General features: G+C 42.1%; 1 protein-coding gene and 1 long non-coding RNA gene across 2 annotated transcripts; both read left to right on the forward strand.

The window, feature by feature from the left end:
• The first annotated feature begins 446 nt into the window (after window positions 1-446).
• LOC108444161 lies at window positions 447-2,010 on the forward strand. The gene is made up of 3 exons (XR_001859217.1): window positions 447-518; window positions 925-1,075; window positions 1,926-2,010. It is a non-coding gene; the product is annotated as an uncharacterized LOC108444161 (long non-coding RNA).
• Window positions 2,011-2,360: 350 nt separating this feature from the next.
• On the forward strand, window positions 2,361-11,068 carry LOC108444154 (hydroperoxide isomerase ALOXE3-like). Its single transcript, XM_017725149.2, has 12 exons — window positions 2,361-2,440; window positions 3,426-3,548; window positions 3,640-3,734; window positions 4,267-4,439; window positions 4,852-4,992; window positions 5,515-5,718; window positions 7,985-8,071; window positions 8,180-8,349; window positions 8,967-9,085; window positions 9,176-9,276; window positions 9,362-9,532; window positions 10,793-11,068. The coding sequence occupies exons 1-12, from the start codon at window positions 2,361-2,363 to the stop codon at window positions 10,970-10,972; spliced, it is 1,644 nt and encodes a 547-aa protein (XP_017580638.2). The 3' UTR covers window positions 10,973-11,068.
• The last annotated feature ends 6,916 nt before the right edge of the window (window positions 11,069-17,984 follow it).

The raw sequence follows: 17,984 nt of genomic DNA on the forward strand, positions 1-17,984 counted from the left end.
AAACATTAACACAGTGAAAAGTAACAAAAAATACTTTATTTTTAAAAATGTGGTCAGCACTCCTGATATAGTTTAATGAGGGCTTGATCAGCCAAACCAGGGAGTGGATTAACATTCATAATTCATACATCTTTAAGGAGAGGTTTAGAAATTCTGGCCCTAAAATGTTTGCATATATAAAATCACTAGTTATTGTGTTGTTTTCGTCCAAATATTAATGTTTTCTGAGCAAAAACACTGTCCAGTTAAACATCTCTGTAAACCTGTGGTTTGGTTTAGTAATAAATTTCTTACAGTTTCACTAATAGAACATCTGTCATCACTGTCCCATTTCCAATTCCAGTGAAATCTAAGACAAAGACACGCCCTCTGGGAGGGTCTTGGTTAGACGTGTCAGTGAGAACATAAAAGCAGCACAGCTGGAAAGGCTGTGTCACGTCTGCAGAGGTTGCTGAGTTCTTTCTGCAAACAGCTGCTGAAGAGTTAACAGACTGCGCTGAGTATCAGTCCTGCATCAGGTGAGTGATGATGATGATGATGATGATGATGATGATGAGCTACAGATCTTACAGTATTCCAGGTCGCTGGTTCGATCCCCTCAGCTGACAGTCCATGACTGAAGTGCCCTTGAGCAAGGCACCTAACCCCCAACTGCTCTCCGGGCGCTGTGGATAGGGCTGCCCACCGCTCCGAGCAAGTGTGCTCACTGCCCCCTAGTGTGTGTGTGTTCACTAGTGTGCATATATGTGGGTGTTTCCCTTCACAAATGGGTTAAATGCAGATGTTTAATTCCACAGTGACAAATGGTTCTAAATTCTATTCTAATTCTATTCAGAACATATTAAGTCCAGGCTGGAACCACAATACAAATCTGAAAATGACCAGATGTACAATATCGCACGTGTTTTCCATCTTTAAACTCAGGGTCACCATGAGCAAGTACACAGTCCAGGTCTCCACTGGTGACGTTCTTTATGCTGGCACCTCTAACAGGATCTACATCAAGTTAATTGGTGCAATCTGTAATAGTGGACCACATCATCTTCACACAGTAACAGGCTTTTGGGCTGGATCGGTAAGTTCATTCAGTTCTCTGTATGTAGAAGTACAAATAAATAAATAAATAATGAAAAATAAAAATCCAAAGTTTTAAAATTGGTTTATGTGTTTTTAGGAAATGAATAAGTTTTTAAAAATCACTCAATGCTACTCAAAATCACGTAAAGTTAAAATGAGATCTTTTTTTTATTTTTAAAAGGTCAGTTTTGAACATTTCTGGCTAGTTTTTATCCTGTTATATTAAAGTGTTTTAGAATTTGAATTGAATTAAAAAAAAAGTTGATCCAAATGCAGTCAATTTTACCTGAGGATGGCCTTATAAGAAAACAGGGGAACTGAAAAAAATGACATTTTCTTTGGAGATTATTTTGGCTTATAACCCCTTATTTACCTCTCCAAAATAAAATAAAAAAATCACAGGCCAAATTCTGTTTATCACGTTAAACTTCTCTGAATGAAAAATGCTGAACCTTCAGTGGAATTTCCCCTTGAATAGCAAGAACATTGAGAAAACCAGGATGTTAGTGAGGTTTGGTGGCCCGGTCAACACTGGGTCGAATTTCTGTGGACTGTTTAGGGCAATTTAATGCTTGAAGGTCCGTGTGAAATCAAGATGAAGCCTGAAGGTGGAGGCAGTCAGAATGACCTGATATCTCATAGAAGAGAATGTGTCCGTGGTGGAAGGCAATTAATATGTCCGTGTTACTGAGTCCAGGACGCCGACAAGAGCTATGAGAGTCCCAAGTGTCACTTCCTTGAAGGTGGACCAGGGCGATCACCGTCACACCAACTCTTGCCCTCCAGGGTTCAGGGGCACAACTACCTAAACTACTACCTAAAATGTTTAAACCTTTATGTCCCAACAGGAGCAAACGTTCACAGTCGAGTGCAAAGAAAATATCGGCCAACTCTTACTGGTTGAACTGGAAGCTAAGTCACCATTTTTTCTGCCAATAATTGACGATAATTGGTTCTGTTCCAAAATCATTGTAACGACACCTGAAGGAGCCTGTATTCTTTTCCCATGTCATCGCTGGATGAGCTGTGAGAAGAAGCTGATTCTCAGGGATTCTGTAGGTGTGTAAAAATGCTGAATTAAATGCTGAAGCAGTTCACCGACTCATTTCAAAGCACCAGTCTATGAGGGAACTGTGTGTTTCTGCTGTGAGAGTTTAAAAAGTACAATATTCCTATCCCAGCAAATATTTACTCATTATTAAAAATAAAGGACATGCATATTAACAAGGCAGGAATATTTTTTTCATACAATTATTAAATATATTTGCATTTCCCATGTAGCCATGCTTAAATCCAAGGACATGGCTCCTGAACTGGTGGCACACAGACAAGAGAACCTGAAGAGACGCCGCCAAGACTTCAAGTAAGTGAACATCACTCAATGTTTCCAACACTATGATTGAATGAACCTAGAATGAAATAAGTTTTGTTCCCTTTTTGGGGGGCTGATTAATAGTTTGATGACTTCTGCTCTGATTGGCTGGTCTACAGCAAGGCAGTGATATGGTTCACACAGAAGCCACACAAAATAAAATGCTAGTTACTTGGTGTTTGCTTGTAGCTAACATCACATAGACTACCTACAGTGTTCAATGTCAACGAAACAAAGCTATGAAAGTTGGTAGCTCACTATGAATCTTTCAAGTTAAGACTTCAAGCTTTAAAAAGTGGATAAAATCCCACAGCATGGCTACTTACAGGTTGCAGTTGGGGTTGTGATGCTAATAATAAGGTGGAAATGCTCCTCTGTTTCTTCAGTCTCTTCAGGGTCAAACACTGAGCAAAGCTGCTTGATGCTGTTGAAGGTTTGAGAAACTGTCTGGAGTGAAATGTGCAGAACAAACGAATAACTTTGAACTAAAGTTGCCCAGAATGCTGTTAAAGATGGTTAAAGATGTGGGAGCTAAAGCTGGCTTCCTATTCGCCAGCTTGTTTTTGCAAATTTTCCGTTCTTAAAGTGAGGCAGTTACAGTTTGGTGCCTGTCCAAGCTGCAGCATTTAAGGCGGAACTTGACTATAAACAGAAAAATAGGAAAATAAATAAATAAGTGAAAACTCAAATGAGATAGGAAAACGAATACTTTAGGTCAACTAAAAATACTTTACTTTGAAAAAATCGTCTTTGATATATGTTTAAGCAAAACAAAGTGCAATAACTAAAGTATTTTGGTGATAATAATGTGATCGAAGATCCACCAAATTATTAAAACACATGATGTGCACAGCTGCGTTTTACTTTCGGTCTGACACTTCTTCTCCTTGAAGTTACATTCAAATGTGTAACAACACAATGTGTCTCCTGCAATCCAGCTCTGTGCATTTATATATTATGTATTTATGTCTTACAGTTGGAGGATACATGCTCCGGGATTACCTCACGCTGTACTTGCTCAAAGTCCGGATGAGTTGCCCCCTGAGGTCAGATTCTCTTTCAGCAAAGACAAAGAATTCAAGTTCAGCTCGGCTGCAGCGTAAGTTTTGTATTTGAATGATCCATAATTTCACTGTCAGGTTTGCATGTTGATGGATCTCCTTTTATGCATCGATATATATTTTTCTCAGTTTCATGAAGCTGAAACTGCAATGCCCTTCATATGACACCTGGACCAGCTTTGAGGACCTCAGTGGGATGGTCTCCGACAAGACAAAGACTTTCGGTAATTTAACACCACCAGTGAATCCACATCAAAGCTGCACTATGTAAGATTTTTTATTAAAACTGAGTCACTGAGTCAGGAGAACAAAAACAGGTAAAGTATTATGAGTGTGCACTGCTGTGAGTCGTCCTGTAAAGCCCGAAAAAAACGTTTAAAAGCCAGAGGCTTCAGGTCAGGAGTTCTTCACACCACGTCATACGTCTTTATGCAAGTCAGAAAGAAGGTTTGGCCCAATAGTTAGCTTCAAATGCAAAATCAGCATTATAGTGATGAAGATATGATGACAATAGTAGATCGTTCATTCACATCCACAAAAGACATGTCCTTCAAACTTGGACTGCGTTCTCTTTGAATTATCTTTCCTCTCGGGGAGGGGGTCCGACGCACAACTCACTTTATAAAATGTTCTTGCACAAGTTGGGTGCAATTACACACTTCCACCAGAGAGGTCTCCAAATCCCCACATGTTACATAGTGTAGGTTTCATAGTATCTCCCTGCCGGTGATTCTACTATTCTACTATTTTTTGTAGAATACGTGGAGAAGAATTGGAAAACAGATGAATTCTTTGGATACCAGTTTCTAAATGGCCTGAATCCCATGATCATCAAGCGCTGCTCAAAACTGCCTGAGAAATTCCCGGTCACCACTGAAATGGTCAAAAGTTTTTTACCAGATATGAGCTCATTGGAATCAGAAATGAAGGTAAAAAAGACACCATTTAACAAATCGATCCTTTTTCATACAGTTAAATTAAACTTTCAAGGGCAATGATTTCAATGCAAATAGAAAAATTGGACTGGAAACTGAATTGCATTGAAATTTATATCTACATCACTGATACGCCCCTCGGTCTCTTCCAAGGGTCTCTCACTTATCACCTTTCACTGTCAACAAGGCATCTGCACACTATCAGGAAAGGGGGCAAGGAGGGGGTGGGGCTTATTTTATGCACATACATACACTCCAATGACTGGGCTTTCTACACTGCCATAACATTCTGTTTCAAACCACCTGTTGTCACTCTTAATTTGTAACAGTTGTCTGTTTATTTATATATTTAATTATTTCTAGCACTATTTTTATTTTGTGTTCAATTTCTTTTGTATTCAATCAGAAGGGAAATATCTTCCTCTGTGACTACGAAAGACTGAGAGACCTTGAGGGAAATGAGATCAACAAGAAAAAGCAGTATCTGGCTGCTCCACTCTGTCTGCTTTTCAGCACTCAGGGCAAACTGATGCCAATTGCCATCCAGGTAAAAGCAGGAAACCTTCTGTCATTTCAAAGGAGTTTTATTCCATTTTCTCACCGCTAGTTCAGCTTCATCTAGGTCCAGTGTCTGGCGTTGGGGTGGTGGTGGGTTGTTCAGGGTGGTAGATGGAGCATTTACAGTATAGGCAGATTATACTGTTTAAAACACCTTATTGTATGGCTACTGTAAAATAACTTTATTGTAAAACTAGCCACCAGAAGTACTTTCAGAAGGAAAAGGCTCATTGTCTTCAATTTCAGCAGATATTACTAGAGGAGTCTGTTAGCCAGTTAGCTGTTTATGTTCATATGTCTGAAAAACTGAAATGAAACTGCAAATTTAACATGTTTATTAATATGCGTATCCCTATATATAATGTTGAGAAAAGATGATATTGCACTGCTGTTAATATGGAATCTTATATAGTTTTGTACTTCATTTAAAAATACAGTTCAGTGCTGGTGGCTGGCTTGCTCCAGAACTAAACTGTACTTTTGTGTAAGCTGTGGTGTTTTTTGTATTCAGTTGACCCAGCAGCCTGGACCAGGGAATCCCATCTTTCTGCCCTCCGACTCTGAGACTGATTGGTTGTTGGCGAAGATCTTTGTGAGAAATGCAGAGTTTTGTGAACATGAGCTGAACTTCCATCTGCTGCGCACTCACCTGATGGGGGAGGTCTTCACTGTGGCAACGATGCGCAACTTTCCTTCATGTCATCCGCTGTTTAAGGTGACCTCTTTCCTCCAACACTTACACAGCCTAACACTGCATCCTTGTTTTTAACCAGTATCTCACTGTCAGTTCAGCCGGGATACAACTACAGCATGGATTTATCAAACTGGTCCACTCAAAGACAGCTGTACATTAGCATTGCTAACACAAGGCCTAGTTTCCACCAATTGTGAGTTTACAGATAGAAAATAACAATAGTGCTAATAATTTATGCATATGCCAATTCTGTACAAAAGTATATGCACTTATTTTACATGCACATTGGTATAAACAAATGCTGCAACTATTCTCTATTTAGAGATGTATTATACTGCGCTTCTAATTTATATTACTGACAATGCCCACAAAATAAACAATACAATACACAGCTAGTGCAGAAGCAACACCATTTCCAAAAAAGTTGGGACGCTGTGCAGAATATAAATAAAAGCAAAATGCAGTGATGTGCATATCATTTAAATCAATTTACACCTGTTTTGAATTTGATGCCAACAAAACGTTCCAAAAAAGTTGTGAAGAGGGCAACAAAATGCTGGTAAAGTAAACACCGGGTGGTTAATTAGCAACAAGTAAATAACATGATTGGGTATAAAAAAAGAGCACAGAGGGCTCAGAAACACTTCTGAAAACCACTGTCTGTGAAGACAGTTCATCACTGTACCCACAAATGCAAGTTAAAACTCTAAAACGCAAAGAGGAAACCAAATAGAAACATGATCCAGAAACGCTGCCACCTTCTCTGGGCCTGAGCTCATTTAACATGGACTGAGGTGAAATGGAAAAGTGTCCTGTGGTCCAACGAATCATTTGATAATATTTTTTGAAATCATGGACACTGTGTTCTCTGGGCTAAAGACCACTCAGCTTGTTATCAGTTCAAAAGCCAGTATTCATGATGGTATAGGGGTACATTAGTGCCCATGGCATGGGTGACTGACACATCTGGGAAGGCACCATTAATGCTGAATGATATATGCAGGTTTTATCAACAAATACCACCATCCAGACCACGTCTTTTTCAGGGAAAGCCTTGTCAAACAATATTCTGCATGTATTACAGCAGCACTGCTCTGTATTAAAAGAGTCCAGGTGCTAAACTGTCCTACCTGCAGTCCAGACCTGTCACCACAGAACATTTGGTGTATTTTGAAACAAACAATAAAATAAAGGAAACTCTGAACTGGTGAGCAGCTGAAATCCTGTATCAAACAAGAACAGGACAACATTTCACTTTCAAAACTACAGCAGCATCTCCTCAGTTCTCAAACGCTCACAGAGGGTTGTTAAAAGAAGAAATGATGAAACACAGCGGTAAACACGACCCCGTCCCAATTTTTTTGGAATGTGTTGTTAGCAACATATTCAAAATGGGTGTATATTTTTCAAAAAACAATACAATTTTAGTTTCAACATTTGATTTGTTGTCTTTGTACTATTTTGAACGCAATATAAGTATTGAATGATTTGCACATCATTGCATTTTGGTTTTACTTACTTTCTGCACAGCGTCCCAACTTTTTTGGAAATGGGGTTGTATGTTAATCCTGGAAATCATCACATTATTGTTATACAATCACAATCACACAACACAATCAGATTATTAATGAATCAAGTTAATAAACACTGTTACATTTTGTTTGTTTCACATTTTATTCTTTTCAGTCATTGTTACTTCATCACTATATTGATATACATCATTGAAGGTGGTCAAAACTGCACCCTTTTTATGCCATTGTCCCTGTGACCGGTTACAGATTTTGTTGGTGGACGTTGCAGCATAAATGTATGTTTTTGTAGTTTATTTTGGTCTTAATTTAGTTATGAACAATAAGTCAAATAGCCTGTTTTCATCAGACTGCTACACATCCACAGAGAAGGGAGACTTTTAGTACCTCACAGGCTTTCACTATTAATGATGACCCCATGAGCATTTGTCAACATGAGCAGTGGGAAGTTCTCCTTATCTTCCTTTTCCTGTGACTGGGTCAGGCAGATTTTTCATTTGTTTGACCCTTGACCTTTTCACATAACAGGATCACTGCGAATTTATTGGCAGCTTTGAATGACCCAAATACTGTCAATTAGGTCTACATGCAAATTCAAGAAGAGAAAGACACCCTACACATGAGAAAGACAGCTCATAAGCTGAGGAAGTTGGTCAGTTAGAGTTACCAGTTAACAGTTAGCAGCTAGCGTAAGGTCCAGTGAACAGACCAGAGCAATTAATCATAATAAAAGTGCTTTATCGCCCTTCCTCTTCCAGCTCCTGATACCTCACACTCGCTACAATCTCCAGATCAACATCATGGCCAGGAGTCGGCTGATCTCAGAGGATGGGGTTTTCCCTCAGGTGAACATCTTTGCTGTGGTGATGTTCTGCAGTACAGTGTGGACAATGTGAAATAACAGTAACACTTTCTTTAAATGATGGTTAATTATGTTTGTCATTATTATATAGTTTACTTCCACTGGACATGGCTCCATGATGACCTTCCTGAAAATAGCAGCCTCTACTCTGACGTACAGCTCCTTCTGTATTCCGGATGATATCAAGGAGAGGGGATTGGAAAAGATTCCCAATTACTACTACAGAGATGATGGTCTGAAGCTGTGGAACATCATTTTAAAGTATGGAAGCAAGAAAATTCTTTGGGGCAGATTTACTAACGTTTCGCAGTTTACATTTTGGTATTAAAAAGAGGTTGTCATGACTTACTAAAGAGACGCAATGGTGCTTAAACGATCAAAGGGGTTGACCATTTTATGGCTGCTTTATGGCTGTTTTATGCAGGCTTTCGCAGGCTAACTTAATCATCTGATTAACAGCAGTGGAATTCCTAACCTTCCTAATTGACCCGTTTTTGAAATTCATCGTTCCGCTTCAGAGCAGCACGGTTGTGCATTGGGTAGTGTTGTCACCTCAGAGCAAGAAGAGTCTGGGTTCAGTTCCCCAGCTGGGTGACCAGTGATCTGTATGTAATTCTCCCTGTGTCTGTTTGTCAAAAGAAATGCAGCGAGGCAGATGCTAAATTGTCCCCAGGTGTGAATGTATATGTCTGTCTGTCTGCCCTGTGATGAACTGGTGACCTGTCCAAGGTGTTTCCTACCATCCATCCAATAACCTCTGGGACACATGGCCCAGGAGGATAAGTGGCTTAGACAATGTGTGTGTGTTCTACTGTAATACTTACAATCTTTGCATCCATTTCGTAATAAAATAATGTCTAAACGTTTTTATCCACTAGGTTTGTGTCTGGATTTGTGTCGCATTACTACAGCGATCAAGATGTCAAGGAAGACAAGGAGCTGCAGGCTTGGCTTACCGAGATAAAAGAAAACGGCCAGCTAGAACAAAGTCAGGCTGGTATGTCTTTTTATTTCTTGGTTTGTTTGTTTGTTTTCTACTGTTCATTTAAAATCCTGCTTAAAACCTTTCCACTTACCTCACTTTAAGGATTTCCAAAGCATTTCTGCACCGTCAAAGAGCTGGCTAAGTTTGTGACCATGGTGATCTTCACAGTGTCTGCTCAACATGCTGCGGTCAACAGCGGCCAGGTTTTCCAATGTTTTGCCTGAATTTACATCTAATATACTAATATAAACAATTATGATTGACTCTTCACTTACTCTGCCCTCTCAGTTTGACTTGGGGGGCTGGATGCCCAACTTTCCAAGCTCTCTCCGATGTCCACCACCTCGTCAAAAAGGAGAAACCACAAGGCAGTCTATTCTTGAGACCTTACCTGACGTCAGCACCACATTTAATGCAATGGCTGCTGTCTACTTGCTGAGCCAGGAGGGCTCTGATCGGGTGAGTCTATATACTCCACTACAATGCACAACTACTCAGCATGACCCACCACCAACACAGCAGAACCCGTGGTACTGAGTGCTGCTTCAGTTAACAGTGTTGTACTGGCATTCTGCGTTGACCTGTCCAAACAGATAGAACTGTTATTTTGGGCACTGATGAATATAAACGTAGTTGTTTATGAATGAACAAAGCTCTACCACCTTTTGATTAATAATAAGCAGCGTTTTCCACTGTTTACTGTGTTTATGCCAGGGCTACCTTAACTTTTTAAACCCTCGAGCCTACATTACAGCAGACTCAATGATTTCCTGACCCAACACACCCGATCTGCTCATGAAAGGCTCAATAGTCAGTTGATGAGCTGCATCAGGTGTTTTAAGGTAAGGAGTAGTAGAAACCCTGCAGAGCTTCAGGTCAACAGAAACAAGGCTAATAAACACTGATTGAAACAGCTGCCAAGCACACCTACTATGCCCTTAGTGGACACTGCTAGGCTAGTTAGCATTAGTAGCTGGATCCTCGATAGATGACACAGCTTTGTTCAACAGCTAAGTTTACCAAAGTACTTCAGTTTCCAAACTACGTCTCACACAGATCCACAGAGGACTCTGAGCTTACAGAGTATTTCCAGGAAGCCGTTTTACATCGATAAATATGACCAACACTGTTCATAAGGGTGAACTTGTCAGCGTAACCCTCTCTGGCAGCACTACGCTCAGTACAATGCCCTCTGCTATGTTCGCTACAGAGTGTCACGTGTCACTATGTCACGGCTCCAGAGTGGTGCGTGGCTATGTGTTCAGAAGACCCGTCACCCCAAATCAGTTATGCAATAGAAACTGCAGGTGAACACCCTCTTCTAAGACCCGCCCCCTGTTATAAAGTGTCAAAAGTCAGAAGCAAAAGAGTTTTTCATAAGAGGAAGAGCGATTCCAGAAGTAAAGAAGATATCAGCAAATCAGGAAATAGAAAGAAATGAAAGCAAAAATCGGCCATTGACAAATACACTTATATCAGGATGACTGATTCAATAATGATTAATCTGATCAATTTATTTGAAACTTTAGGCACAAAATAACTCCATAGACATGGTGATGTAAAATAAAGGAATGAAAAAAGTGAGAAGACAAGCAGAAATTATAATGATCTTTACCTTAGAATGGCTTTGTGAAATGAAAAGATCCCGACTGGTTCATGTCAACAACCTGTGACGGAATTTGAAGATAATCAAATGCATTTCACTTCTTTCTTTCTCAGTATCCACTTGGACATTACCCTGAGGTGTCATTCAGTGAGGAGGTGCCGCTGAAACTGATAACTCAGTTTAAAAATAATCTGCAGGATCTTGAGAAGAAAATTGATTCCAGAAACGAGAAGCTTGCTCTGCCGTACACTTACCTGAATCCAAGAAATGTGGATAACAGTGTTGCCATTTAGAATGAGGGTCTCTACGGGGTCTTTGATTTTTGGTTTTGAGTTTCTCTTCTGGTGGAGCTAATCTGACTTTTCTATATACAGGGCTGTCCACAAATATTGTCACCCAAACGAGCAAGAATGGCTATAAAAAAACAATTTATTCGAATTATGAAAAACCTTTATTTGAAGTACAATTGTTGAAAGAAGGAGCCTAAATCTCATCAGGAAATCAATATTTTCATCAAATCTATGTGAGCCACAGTAGTTAGACTCTTTCATTTAATCCTTTGTGCAGTCCCAGTTTGCAAAGATAATAGTTCCTATAATGCTTAATGAGACTGGATGAAAGGAGATCTGAGACCAGTCCTCCATACAGAACCTCTCCAGATCCTTAGGATTCCGATGTCCAACCTGAGGACTCTCCTCTTCAGGTTATCCCACGGGTTTCCTATGGAGGTTTAGGTCTGGGCATTGTGAAGGCCATTGTCCTGGAAGATCCATTCAGTTTAAGCTTCCTGGCTGGAAGGTACTTGATGGAGTCCATGATACTGTATATCTAAACAAGCTGTGCAGGGTCTTTGGAAGACAAACAGCCCTTCTTTGGCTACTTGAACCATCCTCCTCACTGTGTGTGGGTTCCATATAGACATACTTTCTCTTCCTGGCAGATTCTTAACATCTTAAGTTGTTTCAAACCTCATAATTATTTCCCTGAAATAATTGGGCATTTTTAATGGAAAATTAATTGACATTTTTAACTCTTTATCTATTTTCTTGTATCCACTTCCTGTTTTGTGTGGCTCAACAACATTTATCAGACATCACTGCCATTTTCTCTGGTCTTTCTCACAGTGATGGATGACTAAGGTAATTTGGCCTGTGTGTCACCTTATATTTATGCCCCAGTGAAACTGGAAGGCATGGCTGACCATTTAATTGTTCATAAAAACTCAGGTGAACTTTACCACATAAACGATATGAATGGGAAAGCACTTCTGTTAGATTTCAAATATCTTAGATTTTTGTTAAAGGTTTAAATGCCTGATCAACAGAACAAGTAATAAAGAATGTTTTTTACTGGTCACTTTGCTCATGTTTACCGGGGTGCCCGTATTTGTGTAGGCCACTGTACAATGCAACAAAGAGAAGACTGGCTTACAGCTTTCTGCAGTGGATGATATATAAAGTCCTTCTAGGGGGTGATGGGCTGTTTCTTTTATTCTGTTATTACTTGCTATTAACCCATAATCAATTAAATGACTATGTGAGTGAGGAAAAACACTCATGTGATTTTGTTCACTCCTCACTACATTTTACATTGTTAACTCCTTACTACATGTGTTCTGTTACACTTCATCAATAAATGCGGCAGAAAACAAAGTCGACCTTAATGTCGTGTTTTACTGAATTAACGTGTTTTACTGAATTGCTTAAAAACATTAGAACCCTCACAGTGGTGCTGTTAGGAACCCAGGGTGGCACTGTCTACAACACAATCACAGTACCATCCAAAACCACCAGTGAACCTACATGAGTCTTCTGAGCTTTCATATGTAAAGTAGAAAGTGTTAAAACAGTGATGAATCTAAAAAAATAAGTTTCCTTTGGGACTATTTTGCCTTACAACACCCTGCATGTTCCTCTCCATCATGAATAATAATAAGGCAGCCCACGTAAACCGGGCCAGGCTCAGCCCAAAGAGGCAAAGTGGGGAGGCCATGTGGGCCCACCACCCGCAAGGTCTATCATGGGGGAGTGGTGCAGTGCCATATTGACAGTGGGAGATTGCAGGAAGGCCCTTGGTGGCCTAGGCCCCTGCAGCTGAAACTGGCTCTTGGTACATGGAATGTAACCTCACTTGGGGGGAAGGAGCCAGAACTTGTGCAGGAGGTTGAGAGGTACCAACTAGATATAGTTGGGCTCACCTCCACCCACAGTGTCGGCTCTGGAACCAAACTCCTGGATAGGCGCTGATCTCTCTCCTATTCAGGGGATGCACAGGGTGAGGGGCACCAGGCGGGTGTGGGGAGTCCCCGGCTGGTGACCATGCAGTTGTCCTGGTGGACGAGAGGGTCACTTCAATGTGAATTAAAATCGCAGAGAGGAAAACTTTGACTGTTGTCTGTGCTTATGCACCAAATAACAGGTCAGAGTATTCGGCCTTCTTGGAGTGAGTGGCCGGGGTTCTGGAAACGGTCCCACCTACAGTCTCCATAGTCTTACTGGGAGACTTCAATGCTCAATGACTGGGAGACCTGGAAAAGCATGATTGGGAAGAACGGCCTGTTCCTTGGGTCAAAGGTCAATGATCGACTTTGTTGTCATTTCATCTGACTTGGGACCACATGTTCTGGACACTAGGGTGAAGAGAGGTGCTGAGCTGTCAACTGATCACCATCTGGTGGTGAGTTGGATCAGATGGCAGGAAAGACTGATGGTCAGACCCGGTAGGCCCAAGCGAATAGTGAGGGTGTGCTGGGAATGAGTGTCAGAGGCCCCTGTTCGGAATGATTTCAACTCCCACTTCCTGGAGAGCTTTTCTCATGTATTGGAGGAGGTAGGGGACATGGAGTCTGAATGGACCCTGTTCAAAACCTCCATTGTGGAAACTGCCAGGCATAGCTGTGGCCAAAAGGGCGTCAGGGTGTAACACAAGAACCTCCTGGTGGACACCGGTGGTCAGGAAGGCCGTCAAGCTGAAGAAAGAGGCCTTTAGGGACTGGCTGGCCCGAAGGACTCCGATTCAGCAGATAGATACCGACAGGCTAAAAAGGTGGCAGCTGCAATGGTGACAGAAGCAAAATCCAGGGCATGGGGGGAGTTTGATGAGGCCATGGAAAACGACTTTCGTTTGGCCTCAAAGAGGTTCTGGACAACTGTCCGGAGACTCAGGAGTGGGCCACGCCCAGGCGGTATTCGGCAAGGGTGGAGAAAATCTGACTTCAAATGAGGATATTGTCAATTGGTGAAAGGAGCACTTTGAGGAACTTCTTAATCTGGGAGATGTGCCTCCCTCACAGGAGTCAGGGCCAGAGGCCCCTGGGGTGTCAAGTTCCATTTCCCTGGTGGAGGTCACTGAGGTAGTTGGTAAGCTCCTCAGTGGCAAGGCACTGGGGATGGATGAGATTAGTCCAGAGATGCTTAAGGCTCTGGATATTGTGGGGCTGTCATAGCTAACACACCGCTGCAATATTGCATGGACCTTGGGAACAGTACCCTTGGACTGGCAGACCGGGGTGGTGGTCCCTATTTTTAAAAAGGGGGACCGGAGGGTGTGTGCCAACTATTGGGGTATCACACTGCTCAGCCTCCCTGGGAAAGTCTATGCAAAGGTGCTGGAAAGGAGACTCAGACCAATAGTTGAACCTCAGATTGAGGAGGAACAATACGGATTCCTTCCCGGCTATGGAACATTGGACCAGCTTTTCACCCTCACACAGATTGTTGAGGGGGCATGGGAGTTTGCCAACCCAGTCTACATGTGTTTTGTCGACTTGGAGAAGGCTTATGACCGTGTTCCTCGAGATATCTTGTGGGAGGTCCTCCGGGAGTATGGGGTGCCGGGGCTACAACTCCAGGACATTCAATCTCTGTCCTCCCGGAGTGAGAGCTGTGTCCGTATACTCGGCATTAAGTCAGACACTTTCAGTGTTAGTATTGGACTCGGGGTTGTGGGTTGTGCCCTGTCTCCACTCTTGTTTGTGATATTCATGGACAGAGTGTAAGGGCGTAGCCGGGGTCAGGAGGGCATTATGTGTGGAGGCCGGGTGGCGTCTCTGCAATTTGCAGATGATGTTGTTCTTTTGGCTGAATCACATGGATGCCTCCAGCGCTTGCTGGAGCAGTTTGCAGCTGAGTGTGAAGCGATTGGTATGCGGATCAGCACCTCCAAGTCTGAGTCCATGGTCTTGTCCCAGAAAAGGATGGCATGCCCACATCAGGTAAGGGGAAAGGACCTGCCCCAGGTGGAGGAGTTTAAGTATCATGAGATCGGCCGCAGGCTGGGACAGGTGGCAGCAGTAATGCGCTCACTATACCGGACTGTAGTGGTGGAGAGGGAGCTGAGCCAAAAGGCGAAGCTCTCTGTTTACCGGTCGATCTACATCCCGACCCTCACCTATGGTCATGAGCTGTGGGTAATGACCGAAAGAACAAGATCACGAATACAAGCGGCGGAAATTAGCTTTCTTCATCAGGTGGCCGGCTACATGCTATGTGATAGAGTGAGGAGCTCAGTCATCCGGGTGGAGCTCAGAGTAGAACCACTACTCCTCTGCATTGAGAGGAGCCAGCTGAGGTGGTTCGGGCATCTGATGCCTGGACGCCTCCCGGTGGGGGTGTTCCAGGCGCGGCCTACCAGGACAAGACCCCAGGGTCGTCCTAGGACCCGCTGGAGGGATTATATCTCCAAGTTGGCCTGGGAGCGGCTTGGGGTCCCCGGAAATGAGCTGGAGGAAGTTGCGGGGGACAGGGTCATCTGGGATTCTCTGCTCTCCCAGCTGCTACCGCGACCCTATCTGGACTAGTGGTCAACGATGATGATGATGATGATGTTCAATTTATATAGCGCCTTTCACAAACCCAAGGATGCTTTACATCATCATCAAAAACTAAAACTAAAACTAAATAAATAAATTATATATATATATATATATATATATATATATATATATATATATATATATAATAATACTACAGAGAGGAAAAAATGAAGGTTTTTAACAGGTATTTGAAGGAAGACAGAGAACAGCAATTACGAAGAGTGGAAGGTAGAGAATTCCAGAGTTTGGGGGCAGCAGCACTGAAAGATCTGCCACCCATAGCAGAAAGTCTAGTTGAGGGAACTGTGAGGAATCCGGCATTAGAAGATTAGAGAGCACGAGAGGGACAGTATAAAATGAGATCAGAAAGGAATGTCGGAGCCAGACCATGTAAAGCCTTGAAGATAAGAAGAAGGATTCTCGATCCTAGAACTAATAGGAAGCCCATGCAACTGTTGAAGAACAGGAGTGGTATGAGCTGAGTGCTTGGTGGAGGTAAGAACCCTGGCTGCTGAGTTTTGGATGTACTGAAGACGATTGATTAGTTGAACTGGAAGGCCATAGAAAAGTGAGTTACAGTAATCGATGAAGAAGAAGAGAAGATGAAGGCATTGATCAACATTTTAGCATCAGTGTCACTCAGCATAGGCCGTAAGCGTGCAATGTTACCCAGATGGTAAAATGCAGGTTTAGTTACAAGCTTAATGTGAGACTCGAAAGTAAGAGATGAGTCAAGAAGACAGCCAAGGTTCTTAACAAGTTGGGCTGGCTTAATATCGACACCATCAATGTTAACTGAAAAATTCAATACCTGGGAAAGTGAGGGTTTAGATCCAACTAACAGAACCTTGGTTTTATCAGGGTTAAGTTTCATATAGTTAGTTTGCAACCAATTGTTCAACCAATGAATGGGTTTAAAAACTGTATATAGATCCGAAACCATCTCGGAATGACAGGAAAACAGTGTCTGGAGCTTCATGCAACTAATTTGTAACAACTTTCTGTTAGGGAGCTTTCAGAGGCCTTAAACTCTTCAGACGTCTGGTTCCTATCACTGTCACTGTGAACAGTTCTGAGATGGCAAGTTTCTCTGGAATGGAGCATTTAACATCAAGCCACTCTGAATCACACATCTTCTGAGCCACTTCTCCTTCCAGGTCACGGGGGCTGCTGGAACCTATCCCAGCTGTCATGGGGTGAAAGGGTGAAAGGCAGGATACACCCTGGACAGGTCACCAGTCCATTGCAGGGCAGAGAGACAGACACATTCACTCACACCTAGAGGCAATTTAGCATGTTCAATTGGCCTGATTGCAGGTCTTTAGACTGTGGGAGGAAACCCACACAGACACGGGGAGAACATGCAAACTCCACACAGAGAGGACCCTGGTCACCCGGCCGGGGACTCGAACCCAGGCCCCCCTTGCTGTGAGGCCACAGCGCCATTCACCCTCACTCTGAATCACTCTGTTTAATATGGACCATTTATTAACACAGAAATATTGAAAAGAATCTGGTGGAATTCCCCTTTAACACTGAATGTTACTAATTTGTTTGGACAAACTTTGTAAGTAATGCAGCTATAATGTCACAAGGCACATGAGATGTCAGTAAGTGCCTCTACAGAGAACACACCTCTGCACCAGTAGGGACCCCCATGGACCCTCACAGAGCAGGTACTATTTGGGTGGTGGATCATTCTCAGTAACACTGACGGTGGTGTGTTAGTGTGTGTTGCGCTGGTCTGAGTGGATCAGGTACAACAGTGCTGCACAAAATGATTAAGATTAAGTGACCTTTATTAGTCCCACAATGGGGAAATTTCACCTCTGGAATCTAGTGAAACACCACAGACACACACTAGGGGGCAGTGAGCAGTGGGCAGCCCGGGGGAGCAGTTGTGGTTTAGGTGCCTCACTCAAGAGCACCTCACTCATGGCCTGTCGGCTCAGGGGATCGAGCTGGTGGCCTTCCCTAACCTCCAGCCCAGGACTGCCCCAACGTAAGCTTTTCTTTGTTTACTGTAAGGACAGTTGCAGATGAAAAAGTTTCTGAACTCATGGACTTGGACTTCTGCATGAACATCTCCTTAAAACTTTAAAAAGTCTCTGGTGTTGATTTGTTATGATACAATGTTCTTTTTACTGAATCATTGTCTGTATTAACAGTGTCTTACCTGAAATACTAGACCACCTAATTTATTATATAAGTAGTTCGATTTCAGCATTTATTGTGCAAAAAATGTACTTTTTAAAAATAAAACCGTATTTGGAGGCATGACAAAATATATAAGTGCCATTTATATTTTTGCATTTTTAGTGCATCTGTATGAGGAGCATTGGTAAAATGCTAATATGATTATTCACATTGAATTTCTTCAATAAATACAGCCAAGTTAAGCTTAAATAGAAGAATAAATAAACGTATTACAAAAGGAAAGCGGTAACACCAGTGACAAACTGATGAAAATGTATTAAAATATGTCTGGAATT

Source organism: Pygocentrus nattereri, chromosome 4 (assembly GCF_015220715.1).
Source record: "Pygocentrus nattereri isolate fPygNat1 chromosome 4, fPygNat1.pri, whole genome shotgun sequence".
Lineage (NCBI taxonomy): Eukaryota > Metazoa > Chordata > Actinopteri > Characiformes > Serrasalmidae > Pygocentrus > Pygocentrus nattereri.

Bases quoted from the DNA above. Each gene is read 5' to 3' on its own strand.
- LOC108444154 (XM_017725149.2), top strand. From the start codon at position 2,361: ATGCTTAAATCCAAGGACATGGCTCCTGAACTGGTGGCACACAGACAA. The intron at 3,549-3,639 runs GTAAGTTTTGTA...TATTTTTCTCAG, and splicing joins AAGTTCAGCTCGGCTGCAGC to TTTCATGAAGCTGAAACTGC. The intron at 8,072-8,179 runs GTGAACATCTTT...ATTATTATATAG, and splicing joins AGGATGGGGTTTTCCCTCAG to TTTACTTCCACTGGACATGG.